The following is a 24,919-nucleotide window of genomic DNA, read 5'->3' as shown; positions in this document are numbered from 1 at the left end:
GTTGCAGACCATAAAGCAGTGTCCACACATCTGTTGTGTTTTGTTGCAGACCATAAAGCAGTGTCCACACATCTGTTGTGTTTTGTTGCAGACAATAAAGCAGTGTCCACACATCTGTTGTGTTTTGTTGCAGACCGTAAAGCAGTGTCCACACATCTGTTGTGTTTTGTTGCAGACCATAAAGCAGTGTCCACACATCTGTTGTGTTTTGTTGCAGACCATAAAGCAGTGTCCACACATCTGTTGTGTTTTGTTGCAGACCGTAAAGCAGTGTCCACACATCTGTTGTGTTTTGTTGCAGACCATAAAGCAGTGTCCACACATCTGTTGTGTTTTGTTGCAGACAATAAAGCAGTGTCCACACATCTGTTGTGTTTTGTTGCAGACCATAAAGCAGTGTCCATACATCTGTTGTGTTTTGTTGCAGACCATAAAGCAGTGTCCATACATCTGTTGTGTTTTGTTGCAGACCGTAAAGCAAGCAGTGTCCATACATCTGTTGTGATTTGTTGCAGACCATAAAGCAGTGTCCATACATCTGTTGTGTTTTGTTGCAGCCCGTAAAGCAGTGTCCACACATCTGTTGTGTTTTGTTGCAGACCATAAAGCAGTGTCCACACATCTGTTGTGATTTGTTGCAGACCGTAAAGCAGTGTCCACACATCTGCCCCTGGCATGGACCAAGGCCACACCACAGGAGTGTGAACAGCTCGTCACCATCCTGGAAGACACGTCCAAGCAGTATGCGGCATAATGTGTGACAGTCTGTCATGACACGTCCAAGCAATACGCCGCATAATCAGCGTGACGTGAGGTCTCCCATGTCAAATTGTGATCTACTTTAGCAGTATGTGGATTTAAAAGCAACCGTCCGGCAGTCTGTGTGACATACTGGACGACAAACAGTATGCCGCAGTATGCCATCAGTGTGCGGGATGTATGCCTCCTGACGTTAACACTTTGCTAGATATGGCCAGGCAGTATGCAGCATGATGTGTGACAGTCTTCAAGACATGGCCATCATACGCCTCTTAATGACTGTCTTTCTTTTCTTTTCTTTATTTGGTGTTTAACGTCGTTTTCAACCACGAAGGTTATATCACGACGGGGAAAGGGGGGGAGATGGGATAGAGCCACTTGTTAATTGTTTCTTGTTCACAAAAGCACTAATAAAAAAATTGTTCCAGGGGCTTGCAACATCTATATATATATACGACTTGTGTCCGTCTGTGTGTGTGTGTGTGTTCGCGATGCACGGCCAAAGTTCTCGATGGATCTGCTTCAAATTTGGTGGGCATATTCAGGTAGACCCCGGACACAACCTGGTCGATGAGAATTTTCAACACGTGCTCTCAGCGCGCAGCGCTGAACCGATTTTGGTTTTTCTGTTCATCTTCCCAGATCCATTCCCAGTAACTCTTCCTTATCTTCTCCAGTGTTTTGCGTTTATCTCCCTTCCTTCGTGTGGCGTCAATCCATATTCCCATTTCTATTTTTTAGAAGGTCACTGTCCACAACGCTTTTATTCCTCTACTTCACCGGGTACCCGGCTTTCGGCTCTGCTTCTTCCCGGCGAAGCCAGGTATCATTCGGCTCTACTTCTTTCCGGCGAAGCGGGTATTCATTCTAGTAGTACAATGTATTACCTTACTGGGAGAATGCAAGTTTCCAGTACAAAGGACTTAACATTTCTTACATACTGCTTGACTAAAATCTTTACAAACATTGACTATATTCTATACAAGAAACACTTAACAAGGGTAAAAGGAGAAACAGAATCCGTTAGTCGCTTTTTACGACATGCTGGGGAGCATCGGGTAAATTCTTCCCCCTAACCCGCGTCTAACATGTATCACACACGACATGTGCATAGGTTGTCTGGTTTGACTGATCAAAAAAAGAATAGTGAGTGGTGTTCATCCAGCTGTGAGCAAGTTGTATTTGATCCGTCAAACCGCACCATCCTGTGTTGTGTCTGATACATGTCAGACAGTCATTATGAGGCGTGTCTGATACATGTTAGACAGTCATTATGAGGCGTGTCTGATACATGTCAGACAGTCATTATGAGGCATGTCTGATACATGTTAGACAGTCATTATGAGGCGTGTTTGATACATGTCGGACAGTCATTATGAGGCATGTCTGATACATGTTAGACAGTCATTATGAGGCATGTCTGATATATGTCAGACAGTCATTATGAGGCATGTCTGATACATGTCAGACAGTCATTATGAGGCGTGTTTGATACATGTCAGACAGTCATTATGAGGCGTGTTTGATACATGTTAGACAGTCATTATGAGGCGTGTTTGATACATGTCAGACAGTCATTATGAGGCATGTCTGATACATGACAGTCATTATGAGGCGTGTCTCAGACAGTCATTATGAGGCATGTCTGATACATGACAGTCATTATGAGGCGTGTTTGATACATGTCGGACAGTCATTATGAGGCGTGTCTGATACATGTCGGACAGTCATTATGAGGCATGTTTGATACATGTCAGACAGTCATTATGAGGCGTGTTTGATACATGTCAGACAGTCATTATGAGGCATGTTTGATACATGTCAGACAGTCATTATGAGGCATGTTTGATACATGTCAGACAGTCATTATGAGGCGTGTTTGATACATGTCAGACAGTCATTATGAGGCGTGTTTGATACATGACAGTCATTATGAGGCGTGTCTGATACATGTTAGACAGTCATTATGAGGCATGTCTGATACATGTCAGACAGTCATAATGAGGCGTGTTTGATACATGTCAGACAGTCATTATGAGGCGTGTTTGATACATGTCAGACAGTCATTATGAGGCGTGTTTGATACATGTCGGACAGTCATTATAAGGCGTGTCTGATACATGTTAGACAGTCATTATGAGGCATGTCTCAGACAGTCATTATGAGGCGTGTTTGCGGTCTTCTGGTTTTTATGAAGAGCTGCAAACACCACGGTCAGCCAGGGATAGCTCTGGCGGGGATATAGCTCAGTTGGTAGCGCGCTGGATTTGTATTCAGTTGGCCGCTGTCAGCGTGAGTTCGATCCCAGGTTCGGCGGAAATTTATTTCACAGAGTCAACTTTGTGTGCAGACTCTCTTCGGTGTCCGAACCTCCCCCCGTGTACACTACATTGGGTGTGCACGTTAAAGATCCCACGATTGACAAAAGGGTCTTTCCTGGCAAAATTGCTTAGGCACAGTTAATAATTGTCCACCTATACCCGTGTGACTTGGAATAATAGGCCGTGAAAGGTAAATATGCGCCGAAATGGCTGCAATCTACTGGCCGTATAAAATTTCATGTCACACGGCATCACTGCAGAGCGCCTAGAACTGTACCCACGGAATATGCGCGATATAAGACTCATTGATTGATTGATTGAAAGATACTGCACGGCAAATTTGTGGAGTGTGAAAAGGTGATCACATTAAAAAAAATGTCTTTGGTATTTCATCACTTGTCAAAATGTTTGGCGCTTCTTTTATAGCTGACGTTGGCTTTGTCATGTTTGGCGCTTCTGTTATAGCTGACGTTGGCTTTGTAATGTTCGGCGCTTCTGTTATAGCTGACGTTGGCTTTGTAATGTTTGGCGCTTCTGTTATAGCTGACGTTGGCTTTGTAATGTTTGGCGCTTCTGTTATAGCTGACGTTGGCTTTGTAATGTTTGGCGCTTCTGTTATAGCTGACGTTGGCTTTGTAATGTTTGGCGCTTCTGTTATAGCTGACGTTGGCTTTGTAATGTTTGGCGCTTCTGTTATAGCTGACGTTGGCTTTGTAATGTTTGGCGCTTCTGTTATAGCTGACGTTGGCTTTGTCATGTTTGGCGCTTCTGTTATAGCTGACGTTGGCTTTGTAATGTTTGGCGCTTCTGTTATAGCTGACGTTGGCTTTGTAATGTTTGGCGCTTCTGTTATAGCTGACGTTGGCTTTGTAATGTTTGGCGCTTCTTTTATAGCTGACGTTGGCTTTGTCATGTTTGGCGCTTCTGTTATAGCTGACGTTGGCTTTGTCATGTTTGGCGCTTCTGTTATAGCTGACGTTGGCTTTGTAATGTTTGGCGCTTCTGTTATAGCCGACGTTGGCTTTGTAATGTTTGGCGCTTCTTTTATAGCTGACGTTGGCTTTGTCATGTTTGGCGCTTCTGTTATAGCTGACGTTGGCTTTGTCATGTTTGGCGCTTCTGTTATAGCTGACGTTGGCTTTGTCATGTTTGGCGCTTCTGTTATAGCTGACGTTGGCTTTGTCATGTTTGGCGCTTCTGTTATAGCTGACGTTGGCTTTGTCATGTTTGGCGCTTCTGTTATAGCTGACGTTGGCTTTGTAATGTTTGGCGCTTCTGTTATAGCTGACGTTGGCTTTGTAATGTTTGGCGCTTCTGTTATAGCTGACGTTGGCTTTGTAATGTTTGGCGCTTCTGTTATAGCTGACGTTGGCTTTGTAATGTTTGGCGCTTCTGTTATAGCTGACGTTGGCTTTGTAATGTTTGGCGCTTCTGTTATAGCTGACGTTGGCTTTGTAATGTTTGGCGCTTCTGTTATAGCTGACGTTGGCTTTGTAATGTTTGGCGCTTCTGTTATAGCTGACGTTGGCTTTGTAATGTTTGGCGCTTCTGTTATAGCTGACATTGGCTTTGTAATGTTTGGCGCTTCTGTTATAGCTGACGTTGGCTTTGTCATGTTTGGCGCTTCTGTTATAGCTGACGTTGGCTTTGTAATGTTTGGCGCTTCTGTTATAGCTGACGTTGGCTTTGTCATGTTTGGCGCTTCTGTTATAGCTGACGTTGGCTTTGTCATGTTGTACACAGTAAGCACTCCACTCTGTGCAATTCATGCAATCTTTTTTTATGTGAGTTATCTGATGGCAGCATTGGTGTTCATGAATTTCACAAAATGTGTGTTGCATAGTTCTATTGCCAACAATTGTGTGTAGCGTAGTTCTATTGCCAACAATTGTGTGTAGCGTAGTTCTATTGCCAACAATTGTGTGTAGCGTAGTTCTATTGCCAACAATTGTGTGTAGCGTAGTTCTATTGCCAACAATTGTGTGTAGCGTAGTTCTATTGCCAACAATTGTGTGTAGCGTAGTTCTATTGCCAACAATTGTGTGTAGCGTAGTTCTATTGCCAACAATTGTGTGTAGCGTAGTTCTATTGCCAACAATTGTGTGTAGCGTAGTTCTATTGCCAACAATTGTGTGTAGCATAGTTCTATTGCCAACAATTGTGTGTAGCGTAGTTCTATTGCCAACAATTGTCAAAGGATGCAAGTGAAAAAAGAAACAAAGGCGATTGATGCCTTTTGTTTTACATGACTTTTGGTATGTCAATCTGCAGGCTGGATAACCTAGTGGAATGAACAGGAAAATTGCACTGCATGTGATACCAAACAGAAAGGAATATGAACATTGCACTGCATGTGATACCAAACAGAAAGGAATATGAACATTGCACTGCATGTAATACCAAACAGAAAGGAATATGAACATTGCACTGCATGTGATACCTAACAGAAAGGAATATGAACATTGCACTGCATGTGATACCTAACAGAAAGGAATATGAACATTGCACTGCATGTGATACCTAACAGAAAGGAATATGAACATTGCACTGCATGTAATACCAAACAGAAAGGAATATGAACATTGCACTGCATGTGATACCTAACAGAAAGGAATATGAACATTGTACTGCATGTGATACCTAACAGAAAGGAATATGAACATTGTACTGCATGTGATACCTAACAGAAAGGAATATGAACATTGTACTGCATGTGATACCAAACAGAAAGGAATATGAACACTGTACTGCATGTGATACCAAACAGAAAGGAATATGAACATTGTACTGCATGTGATACCAAACAGACAGGAATATGAAAATTGCACTGCATGTGATACCAAACAGAAAGGAATATGAACACTGTACTGCATGTGATACCTAACAGAAAGGAATATGAAAATTGCACTGCATGTGATACCAAACAGAAAGGAATATGAACATTGCACTGCATGTGATACCAAACAGAAAGGAATATGAACATTGCACTGCATGTGATACCTAACAGAAAGGAATATAAACATTGTACTGCATGTGATACCTAACAGAAAGGAATATGAACATTGCACTGCATGTGATACCAAACAGAAAGGAATATGAACATTGTACTGCATGTGATACCTAACAGAAAGGAATATGAACATTGTACTGCATGTGATACCTAACAGAAAGGAATATAAACACTGTACTGCATGTGATACCTAACAGAAAGGAATATAAACATTGTACTGCATGTGATACCTAACAGAAAGGAATATGAACACTGTACTGCATGTGATACCTAACAGAAAGGAATATGAACATTGTACTAATTCAAAACAAAAAGGAAGTGTGCATTCTGTGAGGGGCTGAGTTCTTTTTCTAATAAAACAATAATTATTGGTCAGTGATAATAGGTCTTTGTTTTGTGATATTTACTTCTCTTTTTACATAGACGGGCAATCAAAACGTTTGTTGAAGATGATATGATTTTTAGTGAGATGTTTTGATACTTGTAATTGTCTTTCAAGCTTTGAGAGCCATGCAGCAGGCTGGACACGTTAACATCATAGCAAGAGGAAAGCAAGTCACAGAGCCATGCAGCAGGCTGGACACGTTCACATTATAGCAAGACAAAAAGCAAGTCTCAGAGCCTTGCAGCAGGCTGGACACGTTCACATTATAGCAAGAGAAAAGCAAGTCACAGAGCCATGCAGCAGGCTGGACACGTTCACATTATAGCAAGAGAAAAGCAAGACACAGAGCCATGCAGCAGGCTGGACACGTTCACATTATAGCAAGAGAAAAGCAAGACACAGAGCCATGCAGCAGGCTGGACACGTTCACATTATAGCAAGAGACAAGCAAGTCACAGAGCCATGCAGCAGGCTGGACACGTTCACATTATAGCAAGAGGAAAGCAAGTCACAGAGCCATGCAGCAGGCTGGACACGTTCACATTATAGCAAGAGGAAAGCAAGTCACAGAGCCATGCAGCAGGCTGGACACGTTCACATTATAGCAAGAGAAAAGCAAGACACAGAGCCATGCAGCAGGCTGGACACGTTCACATCATAGCAAGAGACAAGCAAATCACAGAGCCATGCAGCAGGCTGGACACGTTCACATTATAGCAAGAGGAAAGCAAGTCACAGAGCCATGCAGCAGGCTGGACACGTTCACATTATAGCAAGAGACAAGCAAGACACAGAGCCATATGCAGCAGGCTGGACACGTTCACATTATAGCAAGAGAAAAGCAAGTCTCAGAGCCATGCAGCAGGCTGGACACGTTCACATTATAGCAAGAGGAAAGCAAGTCACAGAGCCATGCAGCAGGCTGGACACGTTCACATTATAGCAAGACAAAAAGCAAGTCTCAGAGCCATGCAGCAGGCTGGACACGTTCACATTATAGCAAGAGAAAAGCAAGTCACAGAGCCATGCAGCAGGCTGGACACGTTCACATTATAGCAAGAGAAAAGCAAGTCACAGAGCCATGCAGCAGGCTGGACACGTTCACATTATAGCAAGAGAAAAGCAAGTCACAGAGCCATGCAGCAGGCTGGACACGTTCACATTATAGCAAGAGACAAGCAAGACACAGAGCCATGCAGCAGGCTGGACACGTTCACATTATAGCAAGAGGAAAGCAAGTCACAGAGCCATGCAGCAGGCTGGACACGTTCACATTATAGCAAGACAAAAAGCAAGTCACAGAGCCATGCAGCAGGCTGGACACGTTCACATTATAGCAAGAGAAAAGCAAGTCACAGAGCCATGCAGCAGGCTGGACAAGAGAAAAGCAAGTCTCAGAGCCATGCAGCAGGCTGGACACGTTCACATTATAGCAAGAGAAAAGCAAGACACAGAGCCATGCAGCTGGCTGGACACGTTCACATTATAGCAAGAGAAAAGCAAGACACAGAGCCATGCAGCAGGCTGGACACGTTCACATTATAGCAAGAGACAAGCAAGTCACAGAGCCATGCAGCTGGCTGGACACGTTCACATTATAGCAAGAGACAAGCAAGACACAGAGCCATGCAGCTGGCTGGACACGTTCACATTATAGCAAGAGACAAGCAAGTCACAGAGCCATGCAGCAGGCTGGACACGTTCACATTATAGCAAGAGACAAGCAAGACACAGAGCCATGCAGCTGGCTGGACACGTTCACATTATAGCAAGAGACAAGCAAGACACAGAGCCATGCAGCTGGCTGGACACGTTCACATTATAGCAAGAGACAAGCAAGTCACAGAGCCATGCAGCTGGCTGGACACGTTCACATTATAGCAAGAGACAAGCAAGTCACAGAGCCATGCAGCTGGCTGGACACGTTCACATTATAGCAAGAGACAAGCAAGTCACAGAGCCATGCAGCTGGCTGGACACGTTCACATTATAGCAAGAGAAAAGCAAGACACAGAGCCATGCAGCTGGCTGGACACGTTCACATTATAGCAAGAGAAAAGCAAGACACAGAGCCATGCAGCAGGCTGGACAAGAGAAAAGCAAGTCTCAGAGCCATGCAGCAGGCTGGACAAGAGACAAGCAAGTCACAGAGCCACGCAGCAGGCTGGACAAGAGACAAGCAAGTCACAGAGCCACGCAGCAGGCTGGACAAGAGACAAGCAAGACACAGAGCCATGCAGCAGGCTGGACAAGAGACAAGCAAGACACAGAGCCATGCAGCAGGCTGGACAAGAGAAAAGCAAGACACAGAGCCATGCAGCAGGCTGGACAAGAGAAAAGCAAGTCACAGAGCCATGCAGCAGGCTGGACAAGAGAAAAGCAAGTCACAGAGCCATGCAGCAGGCTGGACAAGAGAAAAGCAAGTCACAGAGCCATGCAGCAGGCTGGACAAGAGAAAAGCAAGTCACAGAGCAACGCAGCAGGCTGGACAAGAGAAAAGCAAGACACAGAGCCATGCAGCAGGCTGGACAAGAGAAAAGCAAGTCACAGAGCCACGCAGCAGGCTGGACAAGAGAAAAGCAAGTCGCAGAGCCACGCAGCAGGCTGGACAAGAGAAAAGCAAGTCACAGAGCCATGCAGCAGGCTGGACAAGAGAAAAGCAAGACACAGAGCCATGCAGCAGGCTGGACAAGAGACAAGCAAGACACAGAGCCATGCAGCTGGCTGGACAAGAGACAAGCAAGTCACAGAGCCATGCAGCAGGCTGGACAAGAGAAAAGCAAGTCACAGAGCCATGCAGCAGGCTGGACAAGAGACAAGCAAGTCACAGAGCCATCCAGCAGGCTGGACAAGAGACAAGCAAGTCACAGAGCCATGCAGCAGGCTGGACAAGAGAAAAGCAAGACACAGAGCCACGCAGCAGGCTGGACAAGAGACAAGCAAGTCACAGAGCCATGCAGCAGGCTGGACAAGAGAAAAGCAAGTCACAGAGCCATGCAGCAGGCTGGACAAGAGAAAAGCAAGACACAGAGCCACGCAGCAGGCTGGACAAGAGAAAAGCAAGACACAGAGCCATGCAGCAGGCTGGACAAGAGAAAAGCAAGTCACAGAGCCATGCAGCAGGCTGGACAAGAGAAAAGCAAGTCACAGAGCCATGCAGCAGGCTGGACAAGAGAAAAGCAAGTCACAGAGCCATGCAGCAAGCTGGACAAGAGACAAGCAAGTCACAGAGCCATGCAGCAGGCTGGACAAGAGACAAGCAAGTCACAGAGCCATGCAGCAGGCTGGACAAGAGACAAGCAAGTCACAGAGCCATGCAGCAGGCTGGACAAGAGACAAGCAAGTCACAGAGCCATGCAGCAGGCTGGACAAGAGACAAGCAAGTCACAGAGCCACGCAGCAGGCTGGACAAGAGACAAGCAAGTCACAGAGCCATGCAGCAGGCTGGACAAGAGACAAGCAAGTCACAGAGCCACGCAGCAGGCTGGACAAGAGACAAGCAAGTCACAGAGCCATGCAGCAGGCTGGACAAGAGACAAGCAAGTCACAGAGCCATGCAGCAGGCTGGACAAGAGACAAGCAAGTCACAGAGCCATCCAGCAGGCTGGGCAAGAGACAAGCAAGTCACAGAGCCATGCAGCAGGCTGGACAAGAGACAAGCAAGTCACAGAGCCATGCAGCAGGCTGGACAAGAGACAAGCAAGTCACAGAGCCACGCAGCAGGCTGGACAAGAGACAAGCAAGTCACAGAGCCATGCAGCAGGCTGGACAAGAGACAAGCAAGTCGCAGAGCCACGCAGCAGGCTGGACAAGAGAAAAGCAAGTCACAGAGCCATGCAGCAGGCTGGACAAGAGACAAGCAAGTCACAGAGCCATGCAGCTGGCTGGACAAGAGACAAGCAAGTCACAGAGCCACGCAGCAGGCTGGACAAGAGACAAGCAAGACACAGAGCCATGCAGCAGGCTGGACAAGAGAAAAGCAAGTCACAGAGCCACGCAGCAGGCTGGACAAGAGACAAGCAAGTCACAGAGCCACGCAGCAGGCTGGACAAGAGACAAGCAAGTCACAGAGCCATGCAGCAGGCTGGACAAGAGACAAGCAAGTCACAGAGCCATGCAGCAGGCTGGACAAGAGAAAAGCAAGTCACAGAGCCATGCAGCAGGCTGGACAAGAGAAAAGCAAGTCACAGAGCCATGCAGCAGGCTGGACACGTTCACATTATAGCAAGAGAAAAGCAAGTCTCAGAGCCATGCAGCAGGCTGGACACGTTCACATTATAGCAAGAGACAAGCAAGTCACAGAGCCACGCAGCAGGCTGGACAAGAGACAAGCAAGACACAGAGCCATGCAGCAGGCTGGACAAGAGACAAGCAAGACACAGAGCCATGCAGCAGGCTGGACAAGAGACAAGCAAGACACAGAGCCATCCATTTTCTTCTTTTGCATTGATCATCAAAATCTTGTTATGTGTGTGGTTTTTTTCTTCACATTTTTTCTTTTGTCATAATAATATTACATAACATCATAATAAAACACAACTTTAAGGTGAAAACTAATTTAAATCAGTGTGTGTTTGTGTGTTTTTGATGAGTGTGGGCGTGCATGAGTTTGTAATGTGTCTGTTGTTTTGTTTGTGTGTGTGTTTCCGTGTGTGTTTGTTGTTTTACTTCGCGTTGAATGCGCATTGCTCTTGTTAGTAATGCTGTCAAGAAGGGAGGCAACTCGTCATGGCAAAAGGTCATTTTGTTTGAATGAATTAGCTCCCTTGCTACACGCTTCGATGTTGCTGTGCGGCATTGTCGTGTACGTCATCAGATGGTTTAGACGATGTTTTAAGCTGTTTCCTATTATAAGAAGAATTCTTCTTTTCATTTAATTGTACTCTTAACGATTGACTGAAAGACATAGATTTTGCCTGTCAGATTTTCAGTGTGTAGAAACATTGAACGTGTGAACTATTTGACAAATCAATCGGACAGATCAAACAAAAGTGTCCCTTCATCGCAGATTGCCTTTCCTTGCAGGTACTTTTTACTCGGTGCAATTGGGATAAATCCACTTCAGTATCAAAGAGAGCTCGAATGACAGGTAGCACTGTTAAGTCACGGAACTGAGGAAATCAGTTTTGACAGCTCGTCGCGATATAACCTTCGTGGTTGAAAACGACGTTAAACACCAAATAAAGAAAGAAAGTTTTGACAGCTCGTCGCGATATAACCTTCGTGGTTGAAAACGACGTTAAACACCAAATAAAGAAAGAAAGTTTTGACAGCTCGTCGCGATATAACCTTCGTGGTTGAAAACGACGTTAAACACCAAATAAAGAAAGTTTTGACAGCTCGTCGCGATATAACCTTCGTGGTTGAAAACGACGTTAAACACCAAATAAAGAAAGAAAGTTTTGACAGCTCGTCGCGATATAACCTTCGTGGTTGAAAACGACGTTAAACCCCAAATAAAGAAAGAAAGTTTTGACAGCTCGTCGCGATATAACCTTCGTGGTTGAAAACGACGTTAAACACCAAATAAAGAAAGTTTTGACAGCTCGTCGCGATATAACCTTCGTGGTTGAAAATGACGTTAAACACCAAATAAAGAAAGAAAGTTTTGACAGCTCGTCGCGATATAACCTTCGTGGTTGAAAACGACGTTAAACACCAAATAAAGAAAGAAAGTTTTGACAGCTCGTCGCGATATAACCTTCGTGGTTGAAAACGACGTTAAACACCAAATAAAGAAAGAAAGTTTTGACAGCTCGTCGCGATATAACCTTCGTGGTTGAAAACGACGTTAAACACCAAATAAAGAAAGAAAGTTTTGACAGCGCCCCAAGTTGATTTTGCGAAGTCTTTTTTGTTATTTTATCGGAAATTAAATTGCGCAGCGAGCTTCGTAAAGTAATCTTCACAAAGTCGACTTCAACCAATCAAAATCAGGCTCTTGAACATCGCGGACTGAACGGCGGCGGGCGAGTGAGGGTGATGGTGGCCGAGTCACGTGGTAACGCACTTGCGCTCGGAAGCGAGAGGTTGCGAGTTCGACCCTGGGTCAGGGCGTTAGCAATTTTCTCCCGCGATATAAATTGCATAAAATAAAAAAATAAAAAATGAAAATAAATCCCTGCGCTTAGAACTGTACCCACGCAATACGCGCGATATAAGCCTCATATTGATTGATTGATTGATGGTGGTTGAGGGGCGGGGCCGCAAAGAGAAAGGGGCGTGGCCGTGATGACGTATATAGTCGCGCGGCCTTCCACGCTGTATCGCCTCAATCGATTTTCCTGTGACTCTGTGTCAGTCATACCCGAGCCTCGCCACAAGGTTCACTGTGTGTCAGTCATGCCCGAGCCTCGCCACAATGTTCACTGTGTGACAGGCATGCCCGAGCCTCGCCACAAGGTTCACTGTGTGTCAGTCATGCCCGAGCCTCGCCACATGGTTCACTGTGTGTCAGTCATGCCCGAGCCTCGCCACAAGGTTCACTGTGTGTCAGTCATACCCGAGCCTCGCCACAAGGTTCACTGTGTGTCAGGCATGCCTGAGCCTCGCCACAAGGTTCACTGTGTGTCAGTCATGCCCGAGCCTCGCCACAAGGTTCACTGTGTGTCAGGCATGCCCGAGCCTCGCCACAAGGTTCACTGTGTGTCAGTCATACCCGAGCCTCGCCACAAGGTTCACTGTGTGTCAGTCATGCCCGAGCCTCGCCACAAGGTTCACTGTGTGTCAGGCATGCCCGAGCCTCGCCACAAGGTTCACTGTGTGTCAGTCATACCCGAGCCTCGCCACAAGGTTCACTGTGTGTCAGTCATGCCCGAGCCTCGCCACAAGGTTCACTGTGTGTCAGTCATGCCCGAGCCTCGCCACAAGGTTCACTTTGTGTCAGTCATGCCCGAGCCTCGCCACTGACAAGGTTCACTGTGTGTCAGGCATGCCCGAGCCTCGCCACAAGGTTCACTGTGTGTCAGGCATGCCCGATCCTCGCCACTGACAAGGTTCACTTTGTGTCAGGCATGCCCGAGCCTCGCCTCAAGGTTCACTGTGTGTCAGTCATGCCCGAGCCTCGCCACAAGGTTCACTGTGTGTCAGGCATGCCCGAGCCTCGCCACAAGGTTCACTTTGTGTCAGTCATGCCCGAGCCTCGCCACTGACAAGGTTCACTGTGTGTCAGGCATGCCCGAGTCTCGCCACAAGGTTCACTGTGTGTCAGTCATGCCCGAGCCTCGCCACAAGGTTCACTGTGTGTCAGTCATACCCGAGCCTCGCCACAAGGTTCACTGTGTGTCAGTCATACACGAGCCTCGCCACAAGGTTCACTGTGTGTCAGGCATGCCCGAGCTTCGCCACAAGGTTCACTGTGTGTCAGGCATGCCCGAGCCTCGCCACAAGGTTCACTGTGTGTCAGTCATGCCCGAGCCTCGCCACAAGGTTCACTGTGTGTCAGGCATGCCCGAGCCTCGCCACAAGGTTCACTGTGTGTCAGTCATACACGAGCCTCGCCACAAGGTTCACTGTGTGTCAGTCATGCCCGAGCCTCGCCACAAGGTTCACTGTGTGTCAGGCATGCCCGAGCCTCGCCACAAGGTTCACTGTGTGTCAGTCATACACGAGCCTCGCCACAAGGTTCACTGTGTGTCAGGCATGCCCGAGCCTCGCCACAAGGTTCACTGTGTGTCAGTCATGCCCGAGCCTCGCCACAAGGTTCACTGTGTGTCAGTCATACACGAGCCTCGCCACAAGGTTCACTGTGTGTCAGGCATGCCCGAGCCTCGCCACAAGGTTCACTGTGTGTCAGGCATGCCCGAGCCTCGCCACAAGGTTCACTGTGTGTCAGTCATGCCCGAGCCTCGCCACAAGGTTCACTGTGTGTCAGGCATGCCCGAGCCTCGCCACAAGGTTCACTGTGTGTCAGGCATGCCCGAGCCTCGCCACAAGGTTCACTGTGTGTCAGGCATGCCCGAGCCTCGCCACAAGGTTCACTGTGTGTCAGGCATGCCCGAGCCTCGCCACAAGGTTCACTGTGTGTCAGGCATGCCCGAGCCTCGCCACAAGGTTCACTGTGTGTCAGGCATGCCCGAGCCTCGCCACAAGGTTCACTGTGTGTCAGTCATACACGAGCCTCGCCACAAGGTTCACTGTGTGTCAGGCATGCCCGAGCCTCGCCACAAGGTTCACTGTGTGTCAGGCATGCCCGAGCCTCGCCACAAGGTTCACTGTGTGTCAGTCATGCCCGAGCCTCGCCACAAGGTTCACTATGGAACGCCTCAACTGCCTTGGGTTGATACAAAACATTATGTTGGGTCAACGTGTTATATGTTGGGTGGTTTTGTCACCATGTTGTGTGTTTATGTTATTATGTTGGGTGGCTTTGTCATTATGTTGGGTCAACTTGTCGTTATGTTGAGTGGCTTTGTCATTCAGGTTGGGTGGTTGTGTCATTATGTTGGGTGGTTTTGTCATTATCTCATGATGTCAACTTGTCATGATGTTGGGTCAACTTGTCATGATGTTGGGTGTATTTGTCATGATGTTAGGTGGTTTTGTCATGATGTTGGGTGGTTTTGTCATGATGTTGGGTGGTTTTATCATGATGTTGGGTGCTTATGTCATTATGTTGGGTAGTCACGTCATGATGTTGGGTGGTTTTATAATAATAATAATAATGATAATAATAATAAATGAGCATTTATATAGCGCAACATCATAACTTTACAATTATGCTCTTTGCGCTTGACACATTTAAAATTCAAACACAGTTATACAAGCATTTACATCTACATTCATAGTCAGCAACGCTTGATTATCATGATGTTGGGTGCTTATATGTCATTATGTTGGGTGGTCATGTCATTATGTTGGGTGGTCGTGTCATTATGTTGGGTGGTTTTGTCATTGTGTTGTGTGGTTTTGTCATTGTGTTGGGTGGTTTTGTCTTTGTGTTGGGTGGTCGTGTCAATATGTTGGGTGGTTTTGTCATGTTGGGTGGTCGTGTCAATATGTTGAGTGGTTCTGTCATTATCTTGAGTGCATAGTTATGTCAAAGAGTCATTATGTTTGGCGCTTACATAATTATGTTCGGTCAACTTGTCATTCTGTTAGCGCATCTATTTCTGTGTAAACGCGTCTCTGATTGGATAACAGCGACCAATGAGATTGCGACTTACAAAATCATGCTTTTCCGGTTCTTACTAAAATGGCGTCTTGTATGCTTGGCGCTGGTGGACAATATTCACTTTTTTGGCCAAAAACACACTTTTTTGGCCAAAAAAGTGTGTTTTTGGCCAAAAACATGTTTTGGCCAAAACTTTTGTTTGGCCAAATATTTTTTTGGCCAAATCTTTTATGGCAGAAGTTTGACCAAATCTCCCGTTTTAGCTAACAAAAACAGTTTTGACCAAAACTTTTACATAGAAAGTTTTGCCCCCCAAAAAGTTATAGCCAAATGTATTTTATTTGGCCAAATGTGTGGGTTTTTTTGGCCAAATCTTTGTCTTTTTTGGCCAAAACTTGCGTTTTTGGCCAAAAAAGTGAATATTGTCCACCAGCGCCAAGCATAGTCTTGCAGAAGTATGCTTGACAACGCAGATCGCAAAATACCACTATCGTCAGCCATGTTGGTTTTACAGGAAGAGCATTATTTTGTAAGTCGCAATCCCATTGGTTGATGTTATCCAATCAGAGACGTGTTTATACAGAAAAACATGCGCTACCATAACGACAAGTTGACCGAACATAATGACAGGACCACCCAACATAACGACAAAACCCCAATACAAGATGTCTTTACACAGAAAAAAATGCGTTACCAGAATGACAAGTTGACCGAACATAATAATAGAAGGGTTAACCAATAGAAGCACTCAACATAATGACAAAACCACCCTACATAATGGCAAGTTGACCCACCATAATGACAAAACCACCCAACATAATGACATAAGCACCCAACATCATGACAAAATCACCCAACACAATGACAAAACCACCCAACATAATGACATGACCACCCAACATAATGACATGACCACCCAACATAATGACATGACCACCCAACATAATGACATGACCACCCAACATAATGACATGACCACCCAACATAATGACATGACCACCCAACATAATGACATGACCACCCAACATAATGACATGACCACCCAACATAATGACATGACCACCCAACATAATGACATGACCACCCAACATAATGACATGACCACCCAACATAATGACATGACCACACAACATAATGACATGACCACCCAACATAATGACATGACCACCCAACATAATGACATAAGCACCCAACATAATGACATGACCACCCAACATAATGACATGACCACCCAACATAATGACATAAGCACCCAACACAATGACAAAACCACCCAACATCATGACAAAACCACCCAACATCATGACAAAACCACCTAACATCATGACAAATACACCCAAGATCATGACCAGTTGACCCAACATAATGACAAAACATCATGACAAAACCACCCAAAATCATGACAAAACCACCCAAAATCATGACAAAACCACCCAACATCATGACAGAACCACCCAACATCATGACAAAACATCATGACAAAACCACCCAAAATCATGACAAAACCACCCAACATCACACTGTGTGTCAGTCATGCCCGAGCCTCGCCACAAGGTTCACTGTGTGTCAGGCATGCCCGAGCCTCGCCACAAGGTTCACTGTGTGTCAGGCATGCCCGAGCCTCGCCACAAGGTTCACTGTGTGTCAGTCATGCCCGAGCCTCGCCACAAGGTTCACTGTGTGTCAGGCATGCCCGAGCCTCGCCACAAGGTTCACTGTGTGTCAGTCATGCCCGAGCCTCGCCACAAGGTTCACTGTGTGCCTGGAAGTTATCTTTCAAGTTAACCGTTAGGCCTAACTAGATCGTATTCGCAACGAGAGACATTCAGCAACAAATGAACGAAGACAAATCCACAACTGGTGAAGACACAGCACATCCATTGACACCATATAAGGAGCCTGGGCGTCTAATATGAACCAGTCAAGAGGCCATCACAAATCGTTGTAAAAAGCCCCTTATACTTCAAAATACCATGATGCAACTCAGTGTGAAGTTCAGACTAAATCAAATATGGATCAGATTTATTTGTTTTAGTTCGATTAAAGCATTTTTTTTAGCGCGTCAAGAAAGTAAAGAAACTTATCAACGCATTTACCCTCTATTGATAAATTGCACATTTCAAAACCGTTGTGAAGGTACAAACAACAAAATGGTAAGGCTTTTCACTTTTTATTAATACACACTTCTTGCATCGTTCACTCTAGATTCGACTCTTCTAGCATACAGTGGGACCTCTGTACTAGCATCTGCCCACAAACACAGCTGCCTTGCCTTGCCTTGCCTTGCCTTGCCTTGCCTTGCCTTGATAACATACACAGCAGCTGTTTTGCCTTGCCTTACCTTGCCTTGCCTTGCCTTGCCTTGCCTTGCCTTGCCTTGCCATGCCTTGCCTTGCCTTGCCTTGATAACATACACAGCAGCTGTTTTGTCTTGCCTTGCCTTGCCTTGATAACATACACAGCAGCTGTTTTGTCTTGCCTTGCCTTACCTTGCCTTGCCTTGATAACATACACAGCAGCTGTTTTGCCTTGCCTTGCCTTGCCTTGCCTTGCCTTGCCTTACCTTGATAACATACACAGCAGCTGTTTTGCCTTGCCTTTCCTTGCCTTGCCTTGCGTTGCCTTGCCTTGATAACATACACAGCAGTTGATTTGCCTTGCCTTGCCTTGCCTTGCCTTGATAACATACACAGCAGCTGTTTTGCCTTGCCTTGCCTTGCCTTACCTTGATAACATACACAGCAGCTGTTTTGCCTTGCCTTGCCTTGCCTTGCCTTGCCTTGCCTTGCCTTGCCTTGATAACATACACAGCAGGTGTTTTGCCTTGCCTTGCCTAGCCTTGCCTTGCCTTGCCTTGCCTTGATAACATACACAGCAGCTGTTTTGCCTTGCCTTGCCTTGCCTTGCCTTGCCTTGATAACATACACAGCAGCTGTTTTGCCTTGCCTTGCCTTGCATTGCCTTACCTTGATAACATACACGGCAGCTGCTTGCCTTGCCTTGCCTTGCCTTGCCTTGCCTTGCCTTGCCTTGCCTTGCCTTGCCTTGCCTTGATAACATACACAGCAGCTGCTTTGCCTTGCCTTGCCTTGCCTTGCCTTGCCTTGATAACATACACAGCAGCTGTTTTGCCTTGCCTTGCCTTGCCTTGCCTTGATAACATACACAGCAGCTGTTTTGCCATGCCTTGCCTTGCCTTGCCTTGCCTTGCCTTGCCTTGCCTTGCCTTGATAACATACACAGCAGCTGTTTTGCCTTGCCTTGCCTTGCATTGCCTTGCCTTGATAACATACACAGCAGCTGTTTTGCCTTGCCTTGCCTAGCCTTGCCTTGCCTTGCCTTGCCTTGATAACATACACAGCAGCTGTTTTGCCTTGCCTTGCCTTGCCTTGATAACATACACAGCAGCTGTTTTGCCTTGCCTTGCCTTGCCTTGCCTTGCCTTGCCTTGATAACATACACAGCAGCTGTTTTGCCTTGCCTTGCCTTGCCTTGCCTTGCCTTGCCTTGCCTTGCCTTGCCTTGCCTTGCCTTGCCTTACCTTGATAACATACACGGCAGCTGTTTTGCCTTGCCTTGCCTTGCCTTGCCTTGCCTTGATAACACACACAGCAGCTGTTTTGTCTTGCCTTGCCTTGCCTAGCCATACCTTGCCTTGCCTTGATAACATACACAGCAACTGTTTTGCCTTGCCTTGCCTTGCATTGCCTTGATAACACACACAGCAGCTGTTTTGCCTTGCCTTGCCTTGCCTTGCCTTGCCTTGCCTTGCCTTACCTTGATAACATACACAGCAGCTGTTTTGCCTTGCCTTGCCTAGCCTTGCCTTGCCTTGCCTTGATAACATACACAGCAGCTGTTTTGCCTTGCCTTGCCTAGCCTTGCCTTGCCTTGCCTTGCCTTGCCTTGATAACATACACAGCAGCTGTTTTGCCTTGCCTTGCCTTGCCTTGCCTTGATAACATACACAGCAGCTGTTTTGCCTTGCCTTGCCTTGCCTTGCCTAGCCTTGCCTTGCCTTGATAACATACACAGCAGCTGTTTTGCCTTGTCTTGCCTAGCCTTGCCTTGCCTTGCCTAGCTTTGCCTAGCCTTGCCTTGCCTTGCCTTGCCTTGCCTTGCCTTGCCTTGCCTTGCCTTGCCTTGCCTTGATAACATACACAGCAGCTGTTTTGCCTTGCCTTGCCTAGCCTTGCCTTGCCTTACCTTGATAACATACACAGCAGCTGTTTTGCCTAGCCTTGCCTTGCCTACCTTGATAACATACACAGCAGCTGCTTTGCCTTGCCATACCTTGCCTTGCCTTGATAACATACACAGTTTGCTACGGTTTGCAGATGTTTACGAAGATGTTGGGGCTTTTTTTGGTATGTTTAGATATTTGATTGTGTGGACTTTGCTCTGCATTGTGTCCACTCGTGGTTAAAATCGGGTGGATGAATTAGAAAATATGAACATTGAGAAACTGATCTTCTCTAGGACATAAACGTCATTTCATTTTGCTATTTTCAGCCCAATCGGAAAGACACTATTGTAAGAAACGCAAACCAGGGATTTGCACCACTTACACAATTAGACTTTGGGAGGGCGTCAATCCCCGATGAAGACCGAGAAGTTTCAAATGGAAGCATGTTAATGTTATTGTAATTCAATCTGACGACGATCTCTTTCCTGCTTTCATGCGGTTGTAAACAGACAGTTCTGTTCACACACTACTTTCAGTCCACCTACCTGCAAGGGTCAAGTCCCAAGAAATATGTCTCTGTATTCCTATCGTATCACTCTGCTCCTGTTTTGTTTTCTTTCACACACATTTTCCCTTCTTTTTTGACGGGTTTCTGGACAGCAAACTCTAAAACAAATTCTTTTCATCACAAAAGCGATCTTTGGAATTGACTGACGTAGTCCGGAAGAATGCATGCATCAACTTACGTCACGTACTCGACGTCATCACTTCGCATACCTTATGGTCTCGGTATTTCGTTGGCCTTCATATTTCCTACTTGTAAAATGACCCTCAAAGCTAACCGAGATTAGTTGAGACTGTATCAATGCGCCTCGCCAGCAGGTTGTTAATGGATTTTTTAGCAAGTGGTTATCGACAATTAATGACCGGTAATTTTTAATGAGTTGGGGCATTCTGACCAATCACAGGATCTGTTTCATTAAAACGCAAACTTGATTGAATTACAATATATAATAGCTCATTGCTAATTAATACACCACCAGAACACGTCACTTCTGACGTCATTAAATTTTTTTTACATGACTCAACTACGTGTGAACTTGTGACGACGACAGTTACGGTACACATGCACTTTTGCGCATCCGTTTGAACTCGTGAACTCGTGGTACCTCTGTGCTATCGATGACTCAAACCTGTACTATCGGGGATCCACTAAAGTTTCCGAGACTGTGTTTTGTCTGTTTTGAAATGGTCTGGCGGAAGAGCCGATTCTTAAATTTGCATAGGTAAAATGATCGCTTTTTGCTCAACACCCCTCTGGATTGGGTTTATGTTTAAGTATTACGCGAGATTATGCGCGCTTTGCTTGGAATCCTTGAGTGGAGAAGACGTGTGTTTTGTGCGGCGTGTTTTTCTCCGGCGATGCCGTTGTGTGACATGTCTGTCACGGGCTGAAATCCTTTTGGGATGTGAAGATTTCTTTGCTGGTAGGTTAACACATTTTTATATTTAGTCAAGTTTTGACTAAATATTTTAACATCGAGGGGGAATCTAAACGAGGGTCGTGGTGTATGTGCGTGTGTGTGTGTGTGTGTGTGTGTGTGTGTGTGTGTGTGTGTGTGTGTGTGTGTGTGTGTAGAGCGATTCAGACTAAACTACTGGACCGATCTTTATGAAATTTGACATGAGAGTTCCTGGGTATGAAATCCCCGAACGTTTTTTTCATTTTTTTGATAAATGTCTTTAATGACGTCATATCCGGCTTTTCGTGAAAGTTGAGGCGGCACTGCCACGCCCTCATTTTTCAACCAAATTGGTTGAAATTTTGGTCAAGTAATCTTCGACGAAGCCCGGACTTCGGTATTGCATTTCAGCTTGGTGGCTTAAAAATTAATTAATGACTTTGGTCATTAAAAATCTGAAAATTGTAAAAAAATAAAAAAAAATTATAAAACGATCCAAATTTACGTTTATCTTATTCTCCATCATTTGCTGATTCCAAAAACATATAAATATGTTATATTTGGATTAAAAACAAGCTCTGAAAATTAAATATATAAAAATTATTATCAAAATTAAATTGTCGAAATCAATTTAAAAACACGTTCATCTTATTCCTTGTCGGTTCCTGATTCCAAAAACATATAGATATGATATGTTTGGATTAAAAACACGCTCAGAAAGTTAAAACAAAGAGAGGTACAGAAAAGCGTGCTATCCTTCTTAGCGCAACTACTACCCCGCTCTTCTTGTCAATTTCACTGGCTTTGCCATGAGCGGTGGACTGACGATGCTACGAGTATACGGTCTTGCTGAAAAATGGCATTGCGTTCAGTTTCATTCTGTGAGTTCGACAGCTACTTGACTAAATATTGTATTTTCGCCTTACGCGACTTGTTCTTTCTGCAAATGAGTAAGCAGTGAGAAGAAGGTTGTGACATGTTGTGGGAGGATTTATTTGAATGTTCAAGTAGATTGTTTTGTGAGTTGAATGTTCGGGAAAACTTTTGTTTATTGAATGTTTTAGAAAACCGTTTGAGAGAACTGTATTTTAGGCATGTTATTTGGAAGGAATGATGTGTTTTGTTGTTGTTAAAGGATTTAGTTTGTGGTAGTTGAAATTGTTGAGTTGTTTATGTATGTAGACGGGGTTTTCGTAGACGGGGTTTTCGTAGACGGGTGTAGTTAGATTCAGTTAGGTTTCGTTAGAGGGGTTCAGTTAGATTTCAGTTGGGTTTTAGTAGAGGGATTTTAGAAAGAGTTTCGTTAGAGGGGTGCAGTTAGGTTTCGGTAGAGGGGTGTAGTTAGATTCAGTTAGTTTTCGGTAGAGGGGTTCAGTTAGATTCAGTTAGTTTTCGGTAGAGGGGTTCAGTTAGGTTCAGTTAGATTTCAGTTAGGTTCAGGAGACGAGGCTCTAATTAGGTTTTGTTAGATTGTTTTTACATTTAGTCAAGTTTTGACTAAATGTTTTAACATCGAGGGGGAATCGAAACGAGGGTCGTGGTGTATGTGTGTGTGTGCGTGTGTGCGTGCGTGCGTGCGTGCGTGCGTGTAGAGCGATTCAGACTAAACTACTGGACCGATCTTTATGAAATTTGACATGAGCGTTCCTGGGTATTAAATCCCCATACGTTTTTTTCATTTTTTGGATAAATGTCTTTGATGACGTCATATCCGGCTTTTCGTGAAAGTTGAGGCGGCACTGTCACGCTCTCATTTTTCAACCAAATTGGTTGAAATTTTGGTCAAGTAATCTTCGACGAAGGCCGGGGTTTGGTATTGCATTTCAGCTTGGTGGCTTAAAAACATTAAAAATCTGAAAATTGTAAAAAAAAAAATTTTTTTATAAAACGATCCAAATTTACGTACATCTTATTCTTTATCATTTTCTGATTCCAAAATTATATAAATATGTTATATTTGGATTAAAAACAAGCTCTGAAAATTAAAAATATAAAAATTATTATCAAAATTAAATTGTCCAAATCAATTTAAAAACACCTTCATCTTATTCCTTGTCGGTTCCTGATTTCAAAAACATATAGATATGATAAATATGTTTGGATGAAAAACACGCTCAGAAAGTTAAAACGAAGAGAGGTACAGAAAAGCGTGCTATCCTTCTCAGCGCAAGTACTACCCCGCTCTTCTTGTCAATTTCACTGCCTTTGCCGTGCGCGGTGGACTGACGATGCTACGAGTATACGGTCTTGCTGCGTTGCATTGCGTTCAGTTTCATTCTGTGAGTTCGACAGCTACTTGACTAAATGTTGTATTTTCGCCTTACGCGACTTGTTCTTTGTTCACGGGCTGAAACTCCCACATACACTCGTGTTTTTCTTTGTTCACGGGCTGAAACTCCCACATACACTCGTGTTTTTCTTTGTTCACGGGCTGAACCTCCCACATACACTCGTGTTTTTCTTTGTTCACGGGCTGAAACTCCCACATACACTCGTGTTTTTCTTTGTTCATGTGCTGAAACTCCCACATACACTCGTGTTTTTCTTTGTTCACGGGCTGAAACTCCCACATACACTCGTGTTTTTCTTTGTTCACGGGCTGAAACTCCCACATACACTCGTGTTTTTCTTTGTTCACGGGCTGAAACTCCCACATACACTCGTGTTTTTCTTTGTTCATGTGCTGAAACTCCCACATACACTCGTGTTTTTCTTTGTTCACGGGCTGAAACTCCCACATGTATACACTCGTGTTTTTTGCACATGTGGGGTTTTACGTGCATGACCGTTTTTTTACCCTGCCATTCAGGCAGCCATACGCCGATTTCGGAGCATGGGAGTTTGTTATTCAGGCATGAAGAATGCACGTCACACACCCAACACAAGGTCTACGTCACTTTGGTGAGTGATTATAATATCTACCGACGCGCGGCAAAAGGAGAGGACAGCTCTTGACGACAAACGACCGAGGATCCGACCTGGCACAGCATAGCCCTTCAATCTTATGGGCCAAGGGGCTATACAGTGCCTGGATTGTGCTTCAGAAACAATCCTCCACACGGCTGGGATCGACGGTGAACACCGTAAAAAACCACCGTCTCCGCTAACAGTCACCAGCTCTTGGCGTTATATAGCCCTGTGATTACCAGTCCTGTTAGCCTCTGGTTGAAGAAATGTGCATTGTGGAAAGTGTCAAATCAAACGAAACATTTGCCCTCAACAGTTCGCAAGTTTTTAAATTCTCGTTGAAGCTTGTCAGCTGAACATTGTTGTCTTTCTGAATGGATGACAAAAGGCTGACTTGATATGGATCAATTGACATTTCTATCACGAAACACGCATTTGTGCTGAAGCGAAGAGACCATTTTCTGAATGTGTTGGCTAAATGGGAGTGACGGTCACAGCTGTCACTTTCTGACCTAATTCACTGATAGACAGGTTGTTTTTTTCCTAGTCAGCTCAGCTGACTATTTCATATCAGTATGGTCTATATCATTGGCGCCTGCTATAATCGTTTATTTAATCTAATTTAAGTGTTACTGATTCATTGTTTTACCTAGGTATTTATCTACATGTCATCAGTTACCTTATTCAACAACACTTTGGTGTTAATTAGCTATTTATTGATTTAACTGTTTATTTAATTAACGAGTCAAAAGCTATTCATCATCACTAACTCAATG

General features: G+C 45.0%; 3 protein-coding genes across 9 annotated transcripts in view; 2 read left to right on the top strand and 1 right to left on the bottom strand.

The window, feature by feature from the left end:
• Window positions 1–2,992, top strand: part of LOC138945826 (dehydrogenase/reductase SDR family member 12-like) — a 39,916-nt gene extending 36,924 nt beyond the window's left edge. For all 7 annotated transcript variants that reach the window (XM_070317334.1, XM_070317333.1, XM_070317332.1 and 4 more), the window contains one exon: window positions 642–2,992. In XM_070317334.1, coding sequence (XP_070173435.1) covers window positions 642–754 — 113 coding nt within the window. In that variant the 3' untranslated portion in view covers window positions 755–2,992. The remainder of the gene's footprint in view (window positions 1–641) is intronic.
• LOC138945920 (BUD13 homolog) lies at window positions 2,926–4,849 on the bottom strand. The gene is made up of 2 exons (XM_070317438.1): window positions 3,401–4,849; window positions 2,926–2,992 (listed from the first exon to the last, which is right to left on the bottom strand). The coding sequence occupies exon 1, from the start codon at window positions 4,847–4,849 to the stop codon at window positions 3,473–3,475; it is 1,377 nt and encodes a 458-aa protein (XP_070173539.1). The 3' UTR covers window positions 2,926–2,992; window positions 3,401–3,472.
• Window positions 4,850–8,493: 3,644 nt separating this feature from the next.
• On the top strand, window positions 8,494–13,384 carry LOC138945919 (uncharacterized abhydrolase domain-containing protein DDB_G0269086-like). The gene is made up of 2 exons (XM_070317437.1): window positions 8,494–10,870; window positions 12,777–13,384. The coding sequence occupies exons 1-2, from the start codon at window positions 8,494–8,496 to the stop codon at window positions 13,382–13,384; spliced, it is 2,985 nt and encodes a 994-aa protein (XP_070173538.1).
• Window positions 13,385–24,919: the final 11,535 nt, after the last annotated feature.

This window comes from Littorina saxatilis, linkage group LG13, assembly GCF_037325665.1.
Source record: "Littorina saxatilis isolate snail1 linkage group LG13, US_GU_Lsax_2.0, whole genome shotgun sequence".
NCBI classification, from domain to species: Eukaryota; Metazoa; Mollusca; class Gastropoda; order Littorinimorpha; family Littorinidae; genus Littorina; species Littorina saxatilis.
The sequence above is the reverse complement of the archived record's forward strand: the minus strand, read 5'-3'. Positions and strand labels throughout refer to the sequence as shown.